The sequence below is a fragment of the Poeciliopsis prolifica genome, unplaced genomic scaffold, assembly GCF_027474105.1.
Source record: "Poeciliopsis prolifica strain line A6 unplaced genomic scaffold, Auburn_PproV2 SCAFFOLD002, whole genome shotgun sequence".
Classification (NCBI taxonomy): domain Eukaryota; kingdom Metazoa; phylum Chordata; class Actinopteri; order Cyprinodontiformes; family Poeciliidae; genus Poeciliopsis; species Poeciliopsis prolifica.
Genome location: NW_026562377.1, coordinates 1855529 through 1877542, shown reverse-complemented (window position 1 = coordinate 1877542; position 22014 = coordinate 1855529). Strand labels below are relative to the sequence as shown.

The 22014-nt window shown below is 42.4% G+C and overlaps 1 protein-coding gene across 1 annotated transcript; it reads left to right on the top strand.

Annotated features, from left to right (window-relative positions):
* Positions 1-485: 485 nt before the first annotated feature.
* On the top strand, positions 486-19996 carry aspm (assembly factor for spindle microtubules). The gene is given in 27 exon segments (XM_055055031.1): positions 486-881; positions 1026-1169; positions 2077-3367; positions 4085-4165; positions 4259-4339; positions 4927-5073; positions 5155-5394; positions 5703-5770; positions 6305-6446; positions 6823-6953; positions 7100-7275; positions 7737-7882; positions 8115-8200; positions 8312-8524; positions 9418-9622; positions 9710-9861; positions 10260-10388; positions 11067-11261; positions 11945-16095; positions 16097-16391; positions 16490-16639; positions 16727-16918; positions 17572-17764; positions 17842-17996; positions 18905-19081; positions 19155-19327; positions 19560-19996. Coding segments are annotated over 27 exon segments (9492 nt in total). The 5' UTR covers positions 486-605; the 3' UTR covers positions 19663-19996.
* The last annotated feature ends 2018 nt before the right edge of the window (positions 19997-22014 follow it).

Sequence of the window (22014 nt, the reverse complement as noted above, 5' to 3'; positions counted from 1 at the left end):
CAGACTTATTTCGTTCGATTTTAAACGATTAAATTGGCTTGTGCAATGACAGGTTTCGAATTAGGACAAAGATTGTGAAAATATAATGTGTCACGTATTTTAAAATTTGGGGTCAGCAAGTAAAATAGATATTTTTAAAAATAAAATTACTGTTCTCATCAGAATAAGGTATGCATTTAAACACATTTACTAATTTTTACAATTGTGTTTGTCTTGGATAATATGTATTCAAAACAAACAGTAAATAACTCGTTTGCGTTGAGTTGAAAAAAAAAAATAATACAAGTGGCCCTCTTCTTTTACTGTCAATTTCTGAATGTAGGCGTGGACTGTGGTTGTTTAAACATGTATTCGGGCACTGATTGGTTCTCAACAGTGCGTCCTTGTATACTCTCTCCCCATTGGGCAAGACGCAAAAGCAGCTGGCTTGCCATTGGCTGACGTTCCTTTTGACAGAATTTGAAATAATACTGCGCTTTAACGTTTGTTAGCTGGCGTGTCTCAGACCCGAACACGTACAAACTGAGTTTGCTTTGCATGAAACGTTGATTAGAATTTTGTAACATGTAGTTTGTCTCGAATCGCGTTTTTATTGTCTTAAAACAATGGCTGAAGCGGTAACTTCAGCACAACGGGGACTTCTGGAAATCAGTCCGGGGAGGAAAATGGATGCTAATAAGGAGAACGACGTTCCAGTGTTGAGTCTGATTCAGTTTTCAAAGCCACCTTTTGTGTCTTTCGGCTCTGTAAAGTTGGGCACCTCGAAGTCCGCTGTTTTGCAAATTGAGAACCCGATTGAGGATGTGGAAGCGGAGGTTACAATCGAAAAGATCCCGTCAAATAAAGGTTTTTCTGTGGAGCAGAACACGTTTACGATCCAGGTAACTGTTTCACTTCTCCAGCATCCAAGCCACTAGCTTGGAGCGTATGCTTTTGAACCTACATTTTCATCAGAAACACCATTATTTCTCTTGTGGATTTGCAATGCATTGTTCCTGATTTGTCTCCGCGTTTTGTGTTTGCAGCCTCTAAGCTCATTCAGTTTGAGAATAAGCTGGACCCCAACAGAAGAAGGTGGCATCCGGGAGGTGATCTCGTTCAATGCCAATGGAGTCCTTAAGCATCAAGCTGTTCTGCTGGGGAGAGCAGAAACAACAAAAAAGAAAAAGGTAGCTGCACGCTGAAACTGCCCTGCAGATGTTGCATGCATCTCTGCTCCTGAACACCTGATTCAAATGACAGCATTGGCCTCTTATTCACCCATTTATTTAAGCCAGAGACTGAAAAACACTGGAATAAACCTGTAATTTCACAACTGCAGAAATAAACACCAAGGTGCTTAAAGGTTACGTTTCATCTAATGCAAAACTTGGCGCTTAGGGAAAGATTCATAGCATTGAACTCCCATTGCATACGTCACAGACAGACATTAGCGGTTGGGTGAAATTTAAACAGATTCCACGCCTCTAAGTCATGAGCAATTGTTTTGTGTAAGTTTATTCAAGTGAGGAGGTATTTCACTTTTTAAAATATTGTTTCAAACATAATATTTTTGTGATGTGTAAAGAGTTATGTCACAACAAACAGTTTAATCTGAAAGGAAAATACAAAGTCTTTGAAAAACATAAAGATTGTGTGTGAACAGGGCCGGATTCAGAAGTATGGATCAAGTCAAAACTGGGCTTGATCCAGTTTTGGTACCCGATCCACCAAAAATGTATTTTTACATTTGATAGGTAGAACATGTTGCTGGGCATGAATTAATGCACTCTTGGTTCAAAAAGTCTGGCAGATGGCTGATATTTTTTTTTTTTTTGTGTGTGTGTGTGGAAAAGCAGCTTTGTCCAAAATGTCATGATTATGACGTCACAATTTACAGACATAGCCCGTTACCTGGCAAACCTCATTATTCCAAGACAGGCATATTTATAGCTGAACCTGCAATGTATTCATTTTTCTTATTGTTGAATTAGCAAAAAGTAGGTAAGATAAGATACAGCAGAATAAACGTAGAATTGCCTGGAGCCTTTCTTCAGTGACAATGTAACTTACCTCTAACTGCTTTTGTTTTTACAGAAGAGCTTATGGGATTCAATCAAACACAAGAGAGGGATGGAAAAAACACAAACGCCATCAACGAGAACGGCGTGTCCACGGAAGATGGCAGGAAACAAAACCTTCCAGGTGTCGCGGCAGTCGCAGTACAGGCGGGAACAGGTGCGCAGTCCGCTTACTTCACTCAACAAGGGCAACTGCGTCATGAAGGAAAACATCCTTCAACATCGCTGCTTGGAACCAGCGGAGAAGAACACGTCGAATCCGGGTCAATGGTCCGTTGTCTTGTCGGAACAGGGGAATGTTTCTCCAGAGAGGAAGAAGTCGCCCGTCGTTCTGCTTGTCCCGACTACAAAGGTCTTCCACTCTGGCCCTGATGGCGTCACAGAAAATCCTAAAAACAACGAACTGACTAAATTGTTTGACAGGACACTGTCTCCAATTGGCACGCCAGAGATGTTCAAGAAACTGATGCCTCGTATTGAGTCCGGCAGCCCGCTTCCTGCTTCTGACGGCGACTCAACCGGATCCTCTCTTCCATCTTTGAAGGATGCTCTGGTTCTGATAGACTCTGACCTCGGGCATCTTGACACCAGTCCAAGAAATACAAGTTCCAGCTGCGAGTTTTCCGATTCTCTGGAGTTTAAGAGCGAAAACACGCAGCCTCACGAGCCGAGACTCACGTTTTTCGTCAGCAAAAAGATTGCTTCTAAGGTGGAGAAGGTTGTAGAAAAGGAAAAGGTGAAGTTTTCTTTCACATCTGCCACTGTGACCAAAGGCAAAGCGTCTGTGGAGGCCAGCAGTCCTGGAGCGAGGAAAATCAGGAAGTCACGCCGACGGCTACTGGAGAAAACGCTTGAACTCTCTGACGGTGGCAGCCAGAGCGACTCCGGTCAGGGAACTCCGAGCCTTCCCATCATAGATGCTGAGACGGGAGCTGAACAGTGTGATGCTGGACATGAATTCCTGGATTTAACCTCCTCCAGCCCCAATCAAAGGTCTTCCCCTCCAGACACGGCGCTGTCTCGGTTCTCTGCCACCTCTTCGCCGCTTCACACTCCTCCTGCTGCCAGCTCGTCGTCCTCGTCTGACTTGTCCCCAGCTGGTTCCGCTCAGGAAGACTTGTTCCCCGTCCAGTTAGCAGCGAAAAGCAAGAAGAGGAAGAGTGAAGAATTCTCGAGAGCCGATTCCACCAAAAGCGAAGACTCAGGAAAGCTGGAACGAGTGAAGAGGAGTCGGGTTGTGGTCAGGAAAATTGAGCCGCCAGCGTTTGTCCAGAGCAGGAACGCAACTCAGCGGGAGAAAGTCACAAGTGAGTATTATCGACTTTTTTGAGCTCTATATTTGTATGACTCGTTCATGCATGTTTGAGAAATATTAATCTCCATGGCAAGTTGTGCAAAACACTTGGGTGGACCTGGCTCCACCTTTGAGGTACAGCTCCTCCACACTAAGCTCCTTCAGACTAGCCAGCAGCAAATAGCAAAAACACCTGGTGGAACTGAATCAGCTGAGCTCGTTACAGGAGCTGCTGCTCAAAGCAACAGTGGTAAAAACATTGTTAAAGGGTAAATAGAGGAGCCATGTTGGAAAGACTTTAAATCAGGAAGTAAAATTCCTTTCAAGCCATTTGATTTATGTAGACTTTTCATAACTAAAGGTAACATAATGGATTGTGCAATGAAGTGGCTCAATGTGCCTGGAAAACGCACAACACTCTTTCATCTTATTTTTTTCAAGTTTTCCAAAAAACAAATTCAAAACAATTTTAAAAAGTTGCTTTTATTTCAGTCATCCCTTCTGCATGTTGCATAACAGAATCACAAGAATTTAGTCATAATATTAGCAGAATACAGGCACAATTTTAATAGAACAACATCAAAGTCATTTTAAAAAGCAATAAGCTTGGATTTATTTATTCTGAAAATTAGTACCTCAATTTCCAAATATTATGACTTCATTCTGACTTACCCAACAGTAACAGTTTTAATAAATATGGGTAATTAATACGTCTTTGTTTCCTGCCCAGATCTGACCCAGTCTGTGAGGACGGCAAAGTCTGCAGCTGCTTCCAAGGCTAAACGTTTGAGCGCCAAAGTCTCCACCAAAAGTATAAATCTGCACATCTTAATGTCATCTGGGGTTTTGGATCCGTTTCCTTTCTGCAGTTTACAGATGTATTTCCCTTGTTCTTTTTCTTTAGGTGCGTCTCAGTCTATGAAGATCTCAAAGGTGGTTGCTGTAGCTCAGTCGAAGCTAACGTTCATCAAGCCAAAACAGACAGGTATGTACGGAAGACGATTAGGGCCACAGTTATGAAAAAAAACAATAAATTATTTTTTATCACAGAATTTTGTTGAAGAATGTTGACCTCCTTTCACACTTTTTCACAAAATTTAGATTTTTTTTTCATAAAATTTAGATTTTTTTCCCCAAGAATTTTGACTTTTTCTTTTCTTTTATAATTTTTTTCATAGAATTTTGATGATTTTATTTCACAAAATTTTGACTTTTTCCACATAGAATTAAATTGTTTTTTCTCTGAACTTTAAATGCTGGTTTTCTCTCTGAATTTTGACTTTAATATTTTCATTTAACTTTTTTCTGGGAATCGTTCTTGAAATTCTGACTTTATTTTCATAAATCAGCTTTAGAGTCAGATGCAGGTCATGCAGGAGAATTTACTTTTTTAAAAATTGACTTGATGTCATTGTTTTGTTTTCTTTTTCTCTTTCATGGCGGATTAGTCAAAATATTTAAGAAAAATGTCAAATTTTCTTTTTAGTGGCTCTAATCTGCATTAGACATATAATTTCATTTTTTTTTCCTCCTCATCTTGGAGATTTATTTAGTTTTCTGTGCCGTTTTTAGCTTTGCCGAGACACCCGATGCCGTTCGCAGCCAAGAACATGTTCTACGACGAGCGCTGGGTCGAGAAGCAGGAGAGAGGATTCACCTGGTGGCTCAACCACGTCCTGACCCCCGACGACTTCAAGGTCAACACCGAAGTGGCTAAAGGTAGCACGGCGCTGCAACACTTAGCCATAGAGGAGCTAAGTTTTAGGTCGCAGATGAATAATAAAATGTTTTTCCTGTCAGTGAGCGCCGTCTCGCTCGCGCTGGGCGGCGAGGATGACCTCAGCGTTCCCAAAGCGCCCACCAAGGAGGAGATGTCCTTCAGCACCTACACGGCCAGGCGGAAGCTGAACCGCCTGCGCCGCGCCGCCTGCCAGCTCTTCACCTCGGAGGCCATGGTCAAGGCCATCCAGAGGCTGGAGCTGGAGGTGGAGGCCCGCCGCCTGCTGGTCCGCAAAGACCGCCACCTCTGGAAGGACGTGGGTACGACGCCATGACGGCCATTTTAAAATCAGTCTGAAGTGCGACTAGAAGACGATCACAATAATAATTGATTAGTTTTTAAATATCTGAGCCAAACTGGTGGCATGACATTTCCTAGCTTAGCTCGCTGTGAGAGGTTGAGCAGCTAAAGCCTTTCCTCTGCCTACATCTCCCAGAATGCCTTGTGGGTCTTGAAGTTCAGTTCATATTCTATATCTTATCTATTTATATTGATTACGTGTTTACCGCAGTAAACACTATTGTTGTCCAGCTCTAAGTCTGGGATGTTTTTTGTTGTTTTTAATCAGGTGAACGTAAGAAAGTGCTGAACTGGCTGCTGTCATACAATCCGCTCTGGTTACGGATCGGCCTGGAGGTAACTGACGATTTCTAAACCAGGAGCTATTAAATGCACCAAAGTGCTGCACAGTGTTCATAATTATTCTTTACAGTTTTATATCAGTGACTTTTTGTCAAATTTAGCCTTAATTAGTTTCTTAGTGGGTTTTAGTTTTATTAGTTACTATCAGCTCAGTATTGTTTAGTTTCAGTTGAGGTTTTATTATTTATAGTAGTAGTTTTAGTTTTTTCATACTTTTTAATTTTGCACCTAAACTAAAACAGGGCCGGCACAAACATTTTTGGGCCCCGAGCAGATTTTTAATGTGGGGCCCCAAATACCTCAGATATCTATGGAAGAGGATTGGGGCCAATGTTTAGAAAACAAATGGACTTCTGGGTTTTTTGTTTTTGTTTTTTTCACAAATTTTGACTTTATGTCCACAGAATTTGCACTAATTTTCTGTTTGTAGTAGCTTTTAGCTTGTATCATCCAATGTTATTTTACATTTATATTTCATCATGCTAACTGTTTTGAGGCTTTTTTTAAGCTAACGTTGTGCGTCCTCAGACTATTTTCGGGGAGCTGATCTCCCTGGAGAGCAACAGCGACATTTTGGGTCTGGCCATGTTCGTCCTGCAGCGCCTCCTCTGGAACCCGGACATCGCCGCGGCCTTCAGACACGCCCGCGTGCCTCACCTCTACAAAGAAGGTAAAATGGGAGCGGCGCTCTGATGTGCTTTAGGTCTTGGAGGCGATCCATTCACCCCAATCAAATCGATTAGCAGCATAGCGACGGTCTGTTGGAGAACGGATGCATTAAGATTTTATAAAGTTTGATTATTTTTTTTGTTTTTGTTTGAATATTGTATAAAAGAAAAAATAAAAGCCCAACAGGAAGTCAGATTTTTTATTTTTTTATTTTAAAGTTAATTATCAGAAAGTAAGGTCAAGAAAAAAGTTTTTGACTTGAATCGATTTATTATAACTTTAAATCTCATAATTATGACTTTCTGTTGAGCTTTTATTTGATGGCAGGGATGTTATTCCATATGTGTTCAGATGTTTTAACCTCATTTCCGCTGCAGGCCATGAGGAGGCGCTGTCCCGCTTCACGCTGAAGAAGCTTCTGCTGCTCGTCTGCTTCCTGGACAGAGCCAAACAATCACGTCTGATCGAACACGACCCGTGTCTGTTCTGCATCGACGCGGAGTTCAAGGTGAGCCAAGGTCGCGTCTGCTGCATGAAGCCTAAAGGTCACATGGGGAAAACATTGAGGAAACATTGAGGAAACTCTGATCAGGTTCCTCTCACCAGTTCCCAGGATTCTCTGGTTTAGATGTGTGTGTGTTTTGTGTCTGCCAGGCGAGTAAGGACCTGCTGCTGGCCTTTTCCAGAGACTTCCTGAGCGGAGAGGGCATCCTGCCGCGCCACCTGGCCTACCTGGGCCTCCCCGTCTGCCACGTCCAGACGCCGCTCGACGAGTTCGACTTCGCTGTGAAGAATCTGGCTGTGGATTTGAAATGTGGCGTTCGCTTAGTGTGAGTCTTAAATTTCAATGTTTTCATTTTGGTCACTTTTGAACAGCTGGTCTTTGGATTCCCTCATGTCGGCTGATGAAATGCTTGTTTCATAGATATTGATCAGTATTGATTAGTTTTAAGTATCTGAAGAATTGCCAAACTGCTGCCAGGATCTTCCCAGTTTTTTCTCCACAATGGTATTTTTCATTTCATGGCATCATGAGTCACGGTGGCCATCTTGTTTCACAAGTGTGTTTGACAGCTTCTGTTAATGTGGGCTTTGAATTTATGTACACTGACAAAGTTTAGCTACAATTATTTAATTTTATCTCAAATTGAAACGAGCTCAAAAATTTTAATTTTCATGATTTATCATTTTTCTTTCTGAAATTTGATCCCGTGTTAAAAGTAAAAATAAAAAAATGAAGCAAGAAATACTGTAATGTTATAAAATTCCATATTTTTTCTGTTTTGTCCAGACGCGTGATGGAGCTTCTCGTTCAGGACTGGAGTCTCTCGGCGAAGCTGCGTCTGCCGGCCATCAGCCGACTGCAGAAAGTTCACAACGTGGACGTGGCGCTGCAGCTGCTGCGAGGCAGAGGCATCGACCTGCAGGACGACAGCGGTAACGAGCCGCTGCAGCGCGCACAAACTTTATAACTAAAGAAACATTTTCTTTTCACTGTATATTACATTGTATGATAGTTAATTAAGTCTATCTTTTAGTTAATTTTTATTGTTCTTATCTCCAATGTTTGTTGCTGGAAAAGTTTTAAAACTTGCCTTGAAATGCCTGATCATTTTCAGTGGGGAGAAGTGAATGAACCCTGATGTTTTCTTAATATTTTTGTTGTCAGGCTCCGTCATCGACTCCAGAGATATCGTTGACGGCCACAGAGAGAAAACGCTGAGCCTCCTGTGGAAAATCATCTTTGCCTTTCAGGTGAGAATCTCCTTTTAGATATCTCAAATATCTAAAAGGTATCTCGCCAGTAACCAGGCGAGATAATCGCCATTTATACGAATGTTTTATTGAGACGTCTGCTGGCTGAAGGTGGAGGTGATCCTGGATGAGGCTCAGCTCAGGGAGGAGGTCGACTTCCTGAAGCGAACTCTGAGGACCAAACGCAGACTGGCCCTGGTCCGGGCCGACCGGGCCGGTCAGCCGAGCCCGGCGAAGACCAGGCCGCCGTACCAACACACCAGTGCCAAGATTACACTGCTGATGGACTGGGTCTGCGCCGTGTGCGACTTCTACCACATAAAGGTGAAAATGCTAAGAACTGTTAGCAACCAAGGCTACCATTGGATTTGGCTGATAAGCTGTCAACATGTAATGAGCTAAATCTTAAATTTTCGTCTGATGCATAAAAGAAAGACGGATTCGCCCCGATTGTCTACACTGACAAATGGATAACTCGGTCAAGAAAAGGTTTAAATAGAAAAAACAAATAAATAGCAAAGCAGGTCAGTTATGCTAGCTTGACTATGACAACCTTAACATAAAGATGTGCTGCAGAATTCTGTGGGTTTTGGTTCAGTAACAAAAAATACAAATTTAAAAAGTGGTCCAAAACAAAACTCCCTTACAGATCAAAATGAGCTAATAGCAGCGGTAGCTAATCTGCCACCGCTGTGTTAGCTCAGCTAATAGCAGCGGTTGCTAATGCACCACTAGATGACTTATTAATAATCAAACTGTAAAGGACTGAATGCTCTGTTCTATCTGTGGGGAACGTCTGACTGTTTTTCAGTGTTGAACCCACTAGTGGAGCTGTTGTCAGTCAGTTGCTATGGCAACGGGTCTGTGGGTCGCTGACACGCATTGAGGGAAACAAAGGTTTTGAGTTTTTCTGCAATATTTTCCCTTTGCTCTGGTGCACTGCACTGAATTGACAATACCTGCGGCTCCAGGTTTTGTCATCCCAGCGCCGCTACGGCTAGCTTGTGAATAAACCGTCTTTTTGCCCCCCAATGTTGTGTGCATACACCAAACATTTTGAGAGAAAAGAAATATTAACAGTTGCAAAGATGCAAAGTATCTTTAAACAGTCAAGATTGTACATGTTAAGTGAGGATTTTGTGTGATTTTCATGTTTATTTTTATTTTTCTTGCCTCGTTAAACCAAGCGGCGCACCAACCTGTGTTTCTGTGTGCAGGTGGAGAACTTCACCGTGTCGTTCTCTGACGGCCGCGTCCTCTGCTACCTGCTGCACCACTACCACCCTGCTCTCCTTCAGGAAGCCTCCGTCTGCCAGCGAACCACGCAGACCCTGGAGTGCGCCACCAGGGGGCGCCTGGAGCTAAACTGCTCCGCCAGCGACTCTGACGGCTCCTTCGACTCGCCGCCAGCGGAAATGGATGGTAAAGATCTGATCTGTGCAGAAATGCATCAGAAACAGAAATAATAATTTTGGTCTAAAGCTGTAACCTGGTTTTGTTTTCTGGAAGCAGGACTGGGTTCTTCGTCTCCCAGCTTCAAAGAGCTGCTGGAAAACGAGAAGAACAACTTCAGACTGGTGAACGGCGCGGTGGCGTCGCTGGGCGGCGTGCCGGCCATGATCAACCCGGCTGACATGTCCAACACCATCCCCAACGAGAAGGTGAGGCCAGAACCAGAACCACAAACTGGGTTTGGTTCCTCCAGGCTTCAATGGGCTGGAAATGTGTAGAGAAATGACCAAATTATTTTTCTTTTTTATTTGATTATCCAAAGGAACTCTCAGAACTTCTCAACAGTGGTTTATATTTAAAACTGCTGTATGAAATATTTGTTGAACCTCCTCATCAGGTGATCTGTGAATGTTGTCTCAAGAAATGCACCAAAAACAACCAATCAGGAAGGAGGGAAGAGCAGCACTTTGTTCCCTGTTCCAAATATTTGCTCCAATGAACTGTTTTCGTTACAAAAACACATTTCCTACTTTGATTAACTGGGGATTCATTTGTTCAGGCCGTAGCATCAATTAAGCTGCTCTCTGTTGCCATGGTTTCCCTGCAGGTTGTGATGTCATACGTGTCGTTTCTTTGCGCCCGGCTCCTGGACCTGCGGATCGAAACCAGAGCGGCTCGGCTCATCCAGGCGGCCTGGAGGAAACACAAACTGAGGAAAGACCTTCGGCTCTTCCAGGTTCCTCCCTTCTTCTCAGTTTCTCAGTAAATTATGGGATGTATGTTCCTATAAAAGAGCTGCACCTTGTATTTTTACAACTTTATATGACTCATTAATATAAAGTTTTTGTATTTTCTTTACGACTTTCTGGCATTTTGGCTTTATTACTTGTTCTACACTTTTATTCTCTATTATAATAACTTTATTCTCTTAGTTTTACAACTTTCTTCTATTATTATTATAACTTCATTCTAACATTTTTACATATTTATTTTTTCTTATTAAATGCAACCTGGGTTTTTTTTTTCTTTGCCATTATAATCATCTTTATGCGATGCCTCAGTTTTTCCCAGGATCTCAGTAAAAGTAAAGTTTCCCTTTTTGGGGTTGATCTTCCTTTTCACTTCAAGTATAAACCGACTTCATGTTTGTGAGATGGTGAGATATTTTTTCATCAAATCAATTTTAAAACTCTGGATATTGGTAATTAACTCATCAACTTAAAATCTCCTATTTTCTGTTTTTAAAGCTTTTGGGCATTTTGAGTTTCAGTTTAATAAAATGTGATGAATTTGGACAGAAATGTGACTCCAAAGAAAAGTTTATGCTGCAAATCAAGTCGGTCACTAACTGGTTTCCACTAAGCCAACATAAAACAAAATATCATCCTAAAGGTTATTTATTGCTTTTATTCAGGAGCGAAACAAGGCGGCCCTTAAAATCCAGGCGGCGGTTCGAGGTTTCCTCCTGAGGCGTCGAGCCGAGAGGCAGAATCGCGCCGCCGCCGTGATCCAGTCGGTCTGGAGACGTTATGTAGCTCGGAACCGGCTGAAGATCCAGAAAGAGGCTCAGCTTCGGGCTTTACAGCATAAAGCAGCGACTGTCATCCAGGTAGGCGATGAGTTTTTCTTTACCTGGGCAGTTAAAGCTGTAGTATGTGAATTAAAAAAAAAACGTTTTTTTTCCATATTTGTTAAAACTGCCGCCATGTTGTGACTGATAATCTGTAAAAAGATCAACCTCCTCCCTGAGCTGCTATGAAGAAATGCACCAGAAACAACCAATCAGGACCAGGAGGCGGGGCTTGGTGCTGTCAATCAACCTAATGTACACCAGGGGTATTACAGTTCTAGTTCATTATAATTCAGTTTTATTTCGTTGTGATTCAGAGTTTGCTAATTTTTATTGTTAAATAAATATTTTTTAGTTTTTATCATTTATTGTAGTTTGTTTTTTCGTACATCGACTTGGTGTTGAATACTCAACAGAAGATACCATTTAATGTTTTCTCAATTTCAATTTTTGTTTTGTTTTAGTTAACTGTACAAACCTTGGTGAGCACAAGCATGATTGGCAGGGCTAAGACCCTCCTCTTGGCTCTGATTGGTTGTTTCTGAGTGGGTTTGATTTTCATTTATTTTTTTTACTACTTTTCACAGATCATCTCTTGTCACTACATGATTTTAACAAATACATAAACATACTGCAGTTTTAAGTACTTTAGTTCACAATTATTAATTTCAGCTGCAGTTTCGTGTTTCTTGATTGATTCCAGAACTGTTTCGTCTCTTCAGGCTCACTGGAGGAAGTTTTCGGCCTTGAGGGCTTATCAGCGCCTCCAGTATTACACCATTATAGTTCAGGCTCAGTGGCGAATGAAGAGGGCCGCCAACGCTTATGCAAGGATCTTCTGGGCGGCCACAGTCCTTCAGAGATGCGTCCGAGCTCGGGTCGCCTCCAAAAGAGACCGGCAGCGATATTTCCTGGTACGGAAAGCGGCGCTCAGCCTCCAGAGAGCGTTCAGGAAATGGAAACATCGGAAAAATCTGGAGGAAAACCGTGCGGCCAGAGTTATCCAAACTGCTTTTAGGAAATTTACAATGTTAAAGCTGCAGAACCGCTCCGCCACCGTCATCCAGGCGGCCTTCAGAGGATACGCCGTCAGAAAGAAGTTTGTGAGGAGGAGACGCGCCGCAGTGACGATCCAGCTTAGATTCCAGGCCTCTTTAAAGAGAGACTTTGACAGAGCGAGGTTTGTAAAGATGAAACATGCAGCTGTTTTGATTCAGGCAGCCTACCGCGGAAAGGTGGCGAGAGAGTCGCTGAAGAGGCAGCACAGGTCAGCAGCGGTGATCCAAGCTGCATTTAGGAAACACGCTGCCCAAAAGAAATACGGTCTGTTGAGAAAAGCTGCAGTTGTGATTCAGCAGAGATACAGAGCGACGGTTTTAGCTCAAAAGATGAAGCAGGAATATGAAGCTCTTCGGAGTGCTGCGCTCATTACCCAAGCTACATGGAGAGGCAGAGCAGAGAGGAGCCGGATTAAAAGTTTGCATCACTGTGCAACTCTGATACAAGCTCACTATCGTCGGCATAAAGCCCAAACGGACTACAGATCCCTGAGATCAGCAGCTCTAGTCATACAACTTCGCTGTAAGGCGTTTTTACTGGGGAACAAGATGAGGAACGAATATCTTGAGAAGAAAATGGCATGCATCACACTCCAAGCTGCATTCAGAGGTTTGAGAGTCAGGACAGAGCTGAGGGAGAAGCACCAGGCTGCAACAGTCATTCAGTCTGCGGTTAGGATGTTCTTATGCAAGAAACAATATATTCTCCTTCAAAGTGCAGCGATCGTCATCCAGAGCCGATACCGAGCCGTTCTCCTCTGCAGAGAGCAGCAAAGCCAGTTCAGAAACATGAAGCAGGCCAGCATGAAGATACAAGCTGCCTTCAGGGGGTTCGCAGCCAGAAAAGACTTGAAGAAGAGACACAAAGCAGCAGCAGCAGTCCAAGCTCAGTTCAGGATGCACAGAGTTCGAATGGCTTACCTGGCAACAAAGTGTGCAGCCGTTATCATTCAGGATCGCTACCGAGCCAAAATACTCCGTGATGAGCAGATGAGGAGATACCGAGCAATGAGACGAGCAGCCGTGGTCATCCAAGCGGCGTTCCGCGGATACAGAGCCAGGAAGACGATAGTGGAGTTGCATCAAGCAGCAGGAATCATCCAGAGGAGATTTCTGACAAGCAGAGCCAGGAAGCGGTTCTTGGCAATCAAGGCAGCCGTTTTGGCATGTCAGCAGAGATACAGAGCGGCCACTCTGGCAAGGAGACTCCACCTGGAGTACCGATCGAAGCGCAGGGCAACGGTTTGCATACAGGCTGCCTACAGAGGGTACGCTGTCAGGAAGCAGCTGCAGATGGAGCATAAAGCGGCTGTAATCATTCAGTCTCAGATCAGGAGGTACCAGCAGAGAAGCTGCTACAAAAAGCTCCTCTGGGCTTGTAAAGTGTTGCAGGAGCGCTACAGAGCTGTTAAGCTAATTAGGGCTAAGAAACGCGCCATTGTTGTTTTGCAAGCCGCTTTCCGTGGGATGAAAATGCGGCAAATCCTAAAACGAAGACATGAATCTGCCGGAGTCATCCAGAGAGCTTTCAGGACTTACCAGGAACGTCAACACTACCTTTCCTTAAAAGTTCATGTCGTTAAAGTCCAGCGCAGATATCGGGCTAATGTTGCAGCTAAGGAGCAAAGAAAGCAATACCAGCGCATCCAGAGGGCGGCAATCCTCCTTCAAGCGGCTTCAAAAGGAAAACGAGTCCGAGAAGAGGTTGCTCGCTGGCACCAAGCTGCAGTGATGATCCAGGCTGCATTCAGAAAGCACAGAGCAAGAGTCAGGTTTCAGGCAATGCGGCTGTCTGCCATCATCATCCAGAGGCGCTACCGAGCTCTTCTTGTCCAAAGGAGAGACAGAGAAAGTTACCTGACAATGAGGCGTTCTGCAGTTTGTTTCCAGGCTGCATTCAGAGGACATAAAGTGAGGAAGGAAGTTGCTCGTTTGAATCGGGCTGCAACTCTGATCCAGTCTGCATTCAGGAAGCACAGAGAACAAGTCAAGTTTCAGGCGATGCGGCTGTCGGCCATCATCATCCAGAGGCGCTACAGAGCTCTTCTTCTCCAAAGGAAATTCAGAGAAAGCTTCCTTAAAACAAAACGAGCTGTTGTCACTCTTCAAACTGCTTTCAGAGGATTCCTCATCCGGACTCGGATGGCAAAGATGCACAAGGCAGCTACTATCATCCAATCAAACTTCAGAAGACACCAACAGTATCTGGCCTTGGAGAGGCAACGCAGGGCAGCCTGCGTTCTGCAGCAGAGATTTAGGGCCTATAGGCAGAAACAACTGGATGCAAAACATTTCCAACGGGTCAGAAGAGCCACCATCTTTCTACAGGCTGCGTATCGAGGAATGAAATCTAGACAAATATTGAGGCAAAGGCTAGAGGCTGCAAGGGTGATTCAGAGAGTTTACCGAGTCCACTGTGAACGCAAGCAGTTTGTGACCCTAAAGAAGTCGGTTGTGAATGTTCAGCGCAGATATCGAGCTGCTGTTGCAGCCAAAGAGCAAAGAAAACAATATGAACAACTGAGAAGGGCAACAATAAGCCTTCAAGCTGCATACAGAGGACTTTATGTCAGAAAGGAAGTCACTCGTTGGCATCAGGCTGCCAGTTTGATCCAGAGAGTTTACCGAGCTCACCGTGAACGCCGGGAATATCTGGCCTTCAAGACCTCAGTCATCTTGGTTCAGCGCCGATACCGAGCTGCTATTGGAGCCAAAAGACAAAAACAACAATATGAACAAATGAGAAGAGCGACGATTGGTCTACAAGCAGCATTCAGAGGATTTCAAGTCAGATTCAAAGTAGCTCATTGGCAAAAGTCTGCAACTGTGATCCAGTCTGCATTCAGAAAGCACAGAGAGCGAGTCAAGTTCCAGGCTCTGCGTCTGGCAGCCATCATCATCCAGAGACGCTATCGAGCTCTTCTTCTACAACGGCGAGACAGAGAACGTTTTCTGAATGTTAGACGCTCTGCTGTCATCCTGCAGGCGGCCTTCAGAGGCCATCATGTCCGGAGCGAAGTGGCGAAGATGCACAGAGCCGCTACCGTCATTCAAGCTAACTTTAGGAGACACAGACAACAAACTGACTATAAGAGACGATGCTGGGCAGTGACTGTCATACAGCAGAGGTTTAGAGCGCAGAAATGTAAAGAACTTCAGGAAAAGCGTTACCAAGACGTTAGAGGAGCTGTCATTGTTCTTCAGGCTGCATATCGAGGAATGAAGTCCAGACAGAATTTAAGGCAGATGCATCAGGCTGCAAGTGTAATCCAGAGAGCTTACCGTACCAAGAGAGAACGCAAGGAGTACCTGGCCTTCAAGACCTCTGTTGTCTTGGTTCAGCGCCGATACCGAGCCGTAGTGGCAGCAAGGCAACAAAGACGACAATATGAACAAATGAGAAGAGCGACGATTGGTCTACAAGCAGCATTCAGAGGATTTCAAGTCAGAAACAAAGTTGCTCATTGGCAAAAGTCTGCAACTGTGATCCAGTCTGCATTCAGAAAGCACAGAGAGCGAGTCAAGTTCCAGGCTCTGCGTCTGGCAGCCATCATCATCCAGAGACGCTATCGAGCTCTTCTTCTACAACGGCGAGAAAGAGAACGTTTTCTGAATGTTAGACGCTCTGCTGTCGTCCTGCAGGCGGCCTTCAGAGGCCATCATGTCCGGAGCGAAGTGGCAAAGATGCACAGAGCCGCTACCGTCATTCAAGCTAACTTTAGGAGACACAGACAACAAACTGACTATAAGAGACGATGCTGGGCAGTGACTGTCATACAGCAGAGGTTTAGAGCGCAGAGATGTAAAGAACTTCAGGAAACGTTACCAAGACGTTAGAGGAGCTGTCATTGTTCTTCAGGCTGCATATCGAGGAATGAGGTCCAGACGAAAGATCGGAAAAAGACGAGAGGCTGCAAGCGTCATCCAGAGAGCCTTCAGGGCCCACCGTGAACGGCAGCGGTACCTGAAACTGAAATCATGTGCTCTCACAATTCAGAGGAAATATCGAGCCACTAAAGAAGCCGAAGTGATGAAGAACAGATACTCGCTGATGAGGAAGGCTGTCGTCACTCTTCAGAGATGCTGCCGAGCCTGGAAGGAAAAACGACAGGTAGCCATAAACCAAGTCAGGTCTAGATTTTATTATCTTGGAGGAATCTAACCAAATTCTGTGATTTTTTACATTGAATTCATGCTGGTTGGTTTCAGGTCCTGGAAGCAGCCCAGGCAGAGCAGAGACTCCATTTCACGGCTGCGGTTTTCCATCACCTCAGCGCCATAAAGATCCAACGAGCCCTGAGAGCCCACTGGGCTCTGGAATCAGCAAAAAGACAGATCCAGTCAGTCGTTACCATACAGGTACACCCGGAAACCAGAACCAGAGATGTACTGTTGGGTTTTGGAGTGTAGCTCCCAACTATAAATGGTTCTCTGGGCTTTTCTCAGCGTTGGGTTAGAGCGAGGCTGCAGAGGAGACAATATCTGGAGGACAGGAGGAAGGTGGTGACGGTCCAGAGAGCGGTCAGGCGTTGGTTAGCGCGCCGCCACAAAGCCGCCGCCGTCATCCAGGAAGTGGCCCGAAAATTCCTCCTCGACAGGCGACAGAAGAGGGCTCAACGAGGAATCATCAAAGCTCAGGTGAGGCGGGCGCTGCTAAAGCAAAGGCTACCTGTGCCATTAGCTAACGCTACCACTAGCTAAGTCTGTATATGAGCTAAACTTTGAAGAGCAAATTTATTTGGTCATTTTGGAAACTTTTAGTGTGATACATTTTGAGATTTGTGAAATTTAGTTTATCGATTGATACGAATCCTGCAGGTGGTTGGTTTATATTTATGCTCTTATTTTAAAGTTCAACATTTTGTTTTAGTTTTTTGAAAAATTGTATAGAATAAGCTAAATTACTGTAAAACCAAACTTAAACTGGGTTTTGCATAATTTCCTTATTGAAAGAAGGAACTCTTTCAGTGCATTGACACCTGGTTTCTGAATGGGTTTTTTACTAGCATCATAGCATTAGCTTCCACTAAATACCGTTTTGGTATAGCACTTCAGCATTTGCTTTAAGGTTTAACATAACTAACTTATTTAGGTAGCGGTGCCCACCTCAGTTATTTTGAAATGTTTTTGTAATCAGTGTGTTTGCGATAAAGTGTAACTTTATGTTAAATATTTTGTGAATAATTAAAATCCCCAAATTTGATGATGAATTGGTCTAAGTTTCTGAGCAGATCTGCTCGGTCCGGTTGTTGTATCAGAGGCTCAGACGGCTCCATCCTGTGTCCCTGCAGGCTCTGTGGAGAGGACACCGCTCCCGCATGCTGAGCGACAACCCTAAACTCGTCAAGCTGAGGCGCCGCTTGCGCGAAATCTCTGCTGAAGTCCGAGAGGAAGACAAACTCTGCAACAAAACCTCTGCTGCGCTGGAGTATCTCCTTCGATACAAACACTTCTCCTTCATCCTGGAGGCCCTGAAGAACCTCGGTAAGGACCAGGACTGGGTTGTTTTCGCTGGCTGCTGTCGGTTGGGTGGTGATGGAAACGTTTGTTCTGGTGAGCAGAAGCCGCCACCAGGCTGTCGCCAGAGTGCTGCGAGCGGCTGGTGGGAAGTGGCGCCACCAGCGTCATCTTCACACTGATACGCAGCTGCAACCGGAGCGGACCCTGCATGGAGGTCATCACCTTCTCCGTCCAGATCCTCCTCAACCTCTCCAAGGTACAACAGACGTCTCCGGTTCACTGCATTGATGCTTTTCTGACTGTTAATTTCTTTTCATTTTTATCCAAAAACTGTTTACAAAAGCTGATTGAAATTTACAAACTTAATTTTCAGGTTTTTTTCCCTTAATTTGATTGTTTTTACAAAAACAGGCTCTAGTTGTAATTATCAGAAATAAATAGAAACCTCCTCGAACTGCGCCCTCTGGTGGAAGATGTTGGTAGTACATGTGGCAAATGCAAATTAAAGACCAACAAGGCTAAAATAAAGTATTTTTAAGACTTAGAAAAATCTCTAATAGTCATACATTAAGTAATAATTAAACTATTATAAGCTGTTTTTATTTGTGTATTTATCTGTTTCAGGCCTTAAAAGGACGATAAATTGTCCTAGAAGTTTTTGCGATAAACGATAATATTGTTGTTTTGAGGCTGCATAACCAATATAATCACAATATATCAGCACCAACATCAGTATCGGCTGTTAATTTTTTTTAACATGTCAGTATAAATCCAACGATCATAAACAGACATTTTGTTTATGATCGTTTGTTTTTCAGAAAAGTAGAGAACTATATCACATAATATTAGCAAGAATAGCATTATTTATATCTGATGCGGTGCATCTCTGAATAAAATGGTCTCAGAGATCAATAAACTTTCAATTCTGATGAACATTTAAAACAGGAACTGGAAGACATTTTAAGATATCAAAAACGAATAAACAAAACAGAAACAACAAATAATATGAATTAGGAAGTCTGTGTAAATAAAAACGCCCTTCAGACTGAAGACTTTTGTCATCCTGTTTTTGGTAGAAAGAGGAAAAAAAATATTAATTAATTAGCTTTTTTTAATTTGTCATGTGATCAATTGATTTATTTCATAATTTGTATTTGCCCTCAGTACCACCTGACCATAGAGGCGGTGTATTCGGTGGAAAACTCCCTGGAAACGCTGCTGGATTTACTGCAGAAATACCGGGAGAAAGCCGGGGACAAAGTGGCCGAAAAGGGCGGCAGCATCTTCACCAAAGCCTGCTTCCTTCTCGCTCTGCTGCTGCAGGACGAGCGCCGCGCTCAGGTCTGAAGCAGACTCAGAAATCTCTCCCACTGATGCTTACAGAAACATTTAAATTTGATCTATTTCCCCTCAGGAGGTGGCGAAGCTGCCTAAAGTTTCGGACCGGATACGCAGCATCTATCGGCTCACCGCGCGGAAACACAAAATGGACGAAGAGCGCAGCATCACCAGGCAGAGAATCAACGCCTCCATCAACGGGAGCTTCTTTGTTCCGCCAACGCCGCGCAAATCCAAACCGCCACCAAAGTAGGCAGCATCTGATCTGTGAAAACCCAAACAGGACTTTTGGTTCTGAGGGAACTAAAATGCTGTTTTCTGTGGATTAGTGTCAGAAAGATTAACAAAGCATACAGTAAAATCTGCATGTGTGTAAAAGAAGATTTGTAAATGTACAACATGATTCACTGTTCTGTGCAAACACGATGCAAATCTTGCTGTGAATCTTGGGACTAATGTAGCTCCATATTTTTGTGTTCAGGTTTGCACCGGATTGGGTTCTGAGGAAGGACAAACTGAAAGACGTCGTCGATCCCCTCCGGGCGATCCAGATGGTGGCGGAAACGCTCGCCATCGTTTTATAAACAGAAAACCTTCAGGAGTCTTTTTGTTTTCACAGAAAACCTCATTTTCAATTATTTTTGTTTTGTTTTTTAATCAAATTATTTGTTTGTAAATACTAAATTTGATCTTTTTTGATAATAAAATTGATCTTGTTTAATGGTTTTCCTTTTTTTATCTTTTCTTTCTGTTTCAGAAATCTAAAAAAATTCCCAAAAACTGATCTTTTCAAATCTTCTTGCTCTTGCTGTCTGTATCTTGTTTGTACAGGTTCTTTGTTTATAAAATTGCGTTTAAATAAAATGTATTAACACTGAGTCATCGACATACGGTTGTATATGTACAGCTAAGATCATCTTCACATTTTAGGTGGGAAATGGGAAGAGTTTTAGTTATTTGCATATTTTTAGGCCGATGAGTTTTTACAGAAGAAAACTAAAAACTTAGTTTTGGGTTTGTTTCTAAATGTTGTCTTGATTAAACATCCTGTCGGTTTTGAGCCTCTGCTGAAAAGTAAATACGAATCTGAAAAGTAGTTCTGAACTTTTTTTCTAATAATTTTTTAGTTTGCAGATTTAGAGATTTTTCCCCAAAACTTTCAGTTTCAGATGATTTTAGTTTGAAGAATTTTTTCACTGTAGAAACTTTTTTCTGTTTTAAATAATTTTTTAGTTTGTTGGCACAGAGATAAATGTCACATCTGTGTTAATTGTGTGTTAAATTAGACATTTCACGTGATGCGACGCGCAATAAACCAACAGGAAAACAAACAAATGAGAAAACACGTCAACAGCTTCGAGATGTTTTTAGTTTAAAACCTTTTTTTGCCTCAAACGTACATTTTTTTTTTTCATTTCAAGTACTTGTTTTAAGTTTCTCAGATTTTTTTGGGTTAAATAGCTCTCATAAGTGAAATAATCTGCCAGTGGAACAAGTACTGTATTAATATTAAGGAAATATTGACTTACAACAAGCTCATATCTTGATGAAAGGTTACTTTTGATCTTACTAGAAATATAGAAATATTTCTGCACTAGAAAATAGATCAAATTGGATGATGAATTGCACTGTAAATGTTCAGTTTGTTTAGCAGTTTCCATACCTTTTTCAGTGATTTATAAATGTCCAGAGATGAAGCGCAAACGACACTGAACAGGAATATTTAATAACATCAGGCATCAGCAGCATGTTTTGGTCAGTGCTTCAGAAAATCTGCATGTTTCAAATGTGAGTAACGATACAAGACAGGAGAAAATCCTTCCAACACGACCCTAGCCTTTACCCTAACACTAATCCCTAACCCTCACCCTAGGTAAAAGAAGATTTCTAATGCACCTTTAAATGTAACAAAAAGAAAATCAAAACATTTTACAGCCAAACGGTGAATCGGCTTTGATTTAAAAACAAAAAATAACATATATTTCTTATTTGATCTTATTCTTAGTTTCTTTAAACTTATCCTTCTCCTCTAGTCTCTAATAATACTTATGCTAACAGCAGAGCTAATCTTTAGCTTAACGCTTCTGCGTTTTTTGCTAACTCTAACCAAACTTTCCTTAAATTATTTTTTTCTGAAAAGATTCCAAAGTGCAAATTTACTTGGCTTTTTTGTAAACTTTCGGCTGAATGAAGTTTGAAATGCGTTTTGAAGTTTATCAACTGTTTATTATTCAAGTAGTTGGACGATTTTATGCTCTTATTTTGAAGTCTGTTGACGCAGCAATTCCATTTCCTGTCGTCACATTTTATCTCTTTTTTGCACTAACTTTATTTAAATAAAGAAACATAAGACAGCCAAGTAAATGGAGAGTAGAGAACTAAATATAAAAATATACAAAATCTGATGGTATTTTATGTAAATTATGTTGTCAAAATTCAATTGGTGTAGTTTTTTAGCTTTGCTCCCCACTCTTTCTCCTGTTCAAGAAATATTATTTTTCAGACTTAATCTGAATCAATGACATGTTTTTCAAACTCCATATGCATCTTGATTAAAAGAAATGTTTGTCTTTTGACTCTAAAAAGAAAATACAACTTATGTGAAATATGTCGACGTGATAAAAATAATAAAAAAAGACCTTCTTAATGCCCATAATCTGTTTTACAACAAAACTGGCTGTAGCATTAAGTCAACCAGACCAGAGACAGGTACAGAATAAAGACTCAGTTATCTGCACCTGTTCATCATTATAATTGATTGTTTACGCCCTACACTGCAAAACCCAAAATCTTACCAAGCATTTTCAGTTTCTACACTTGAAATAAGACGAAACTAAATTTTATGAAAGATACAGGAAGTTGTTTTAAGTTAATAATTCATTAATTTTGATGAAAAAAGGACCAATTGTCAGATAATTTTGGGGAAAATGTAAGTA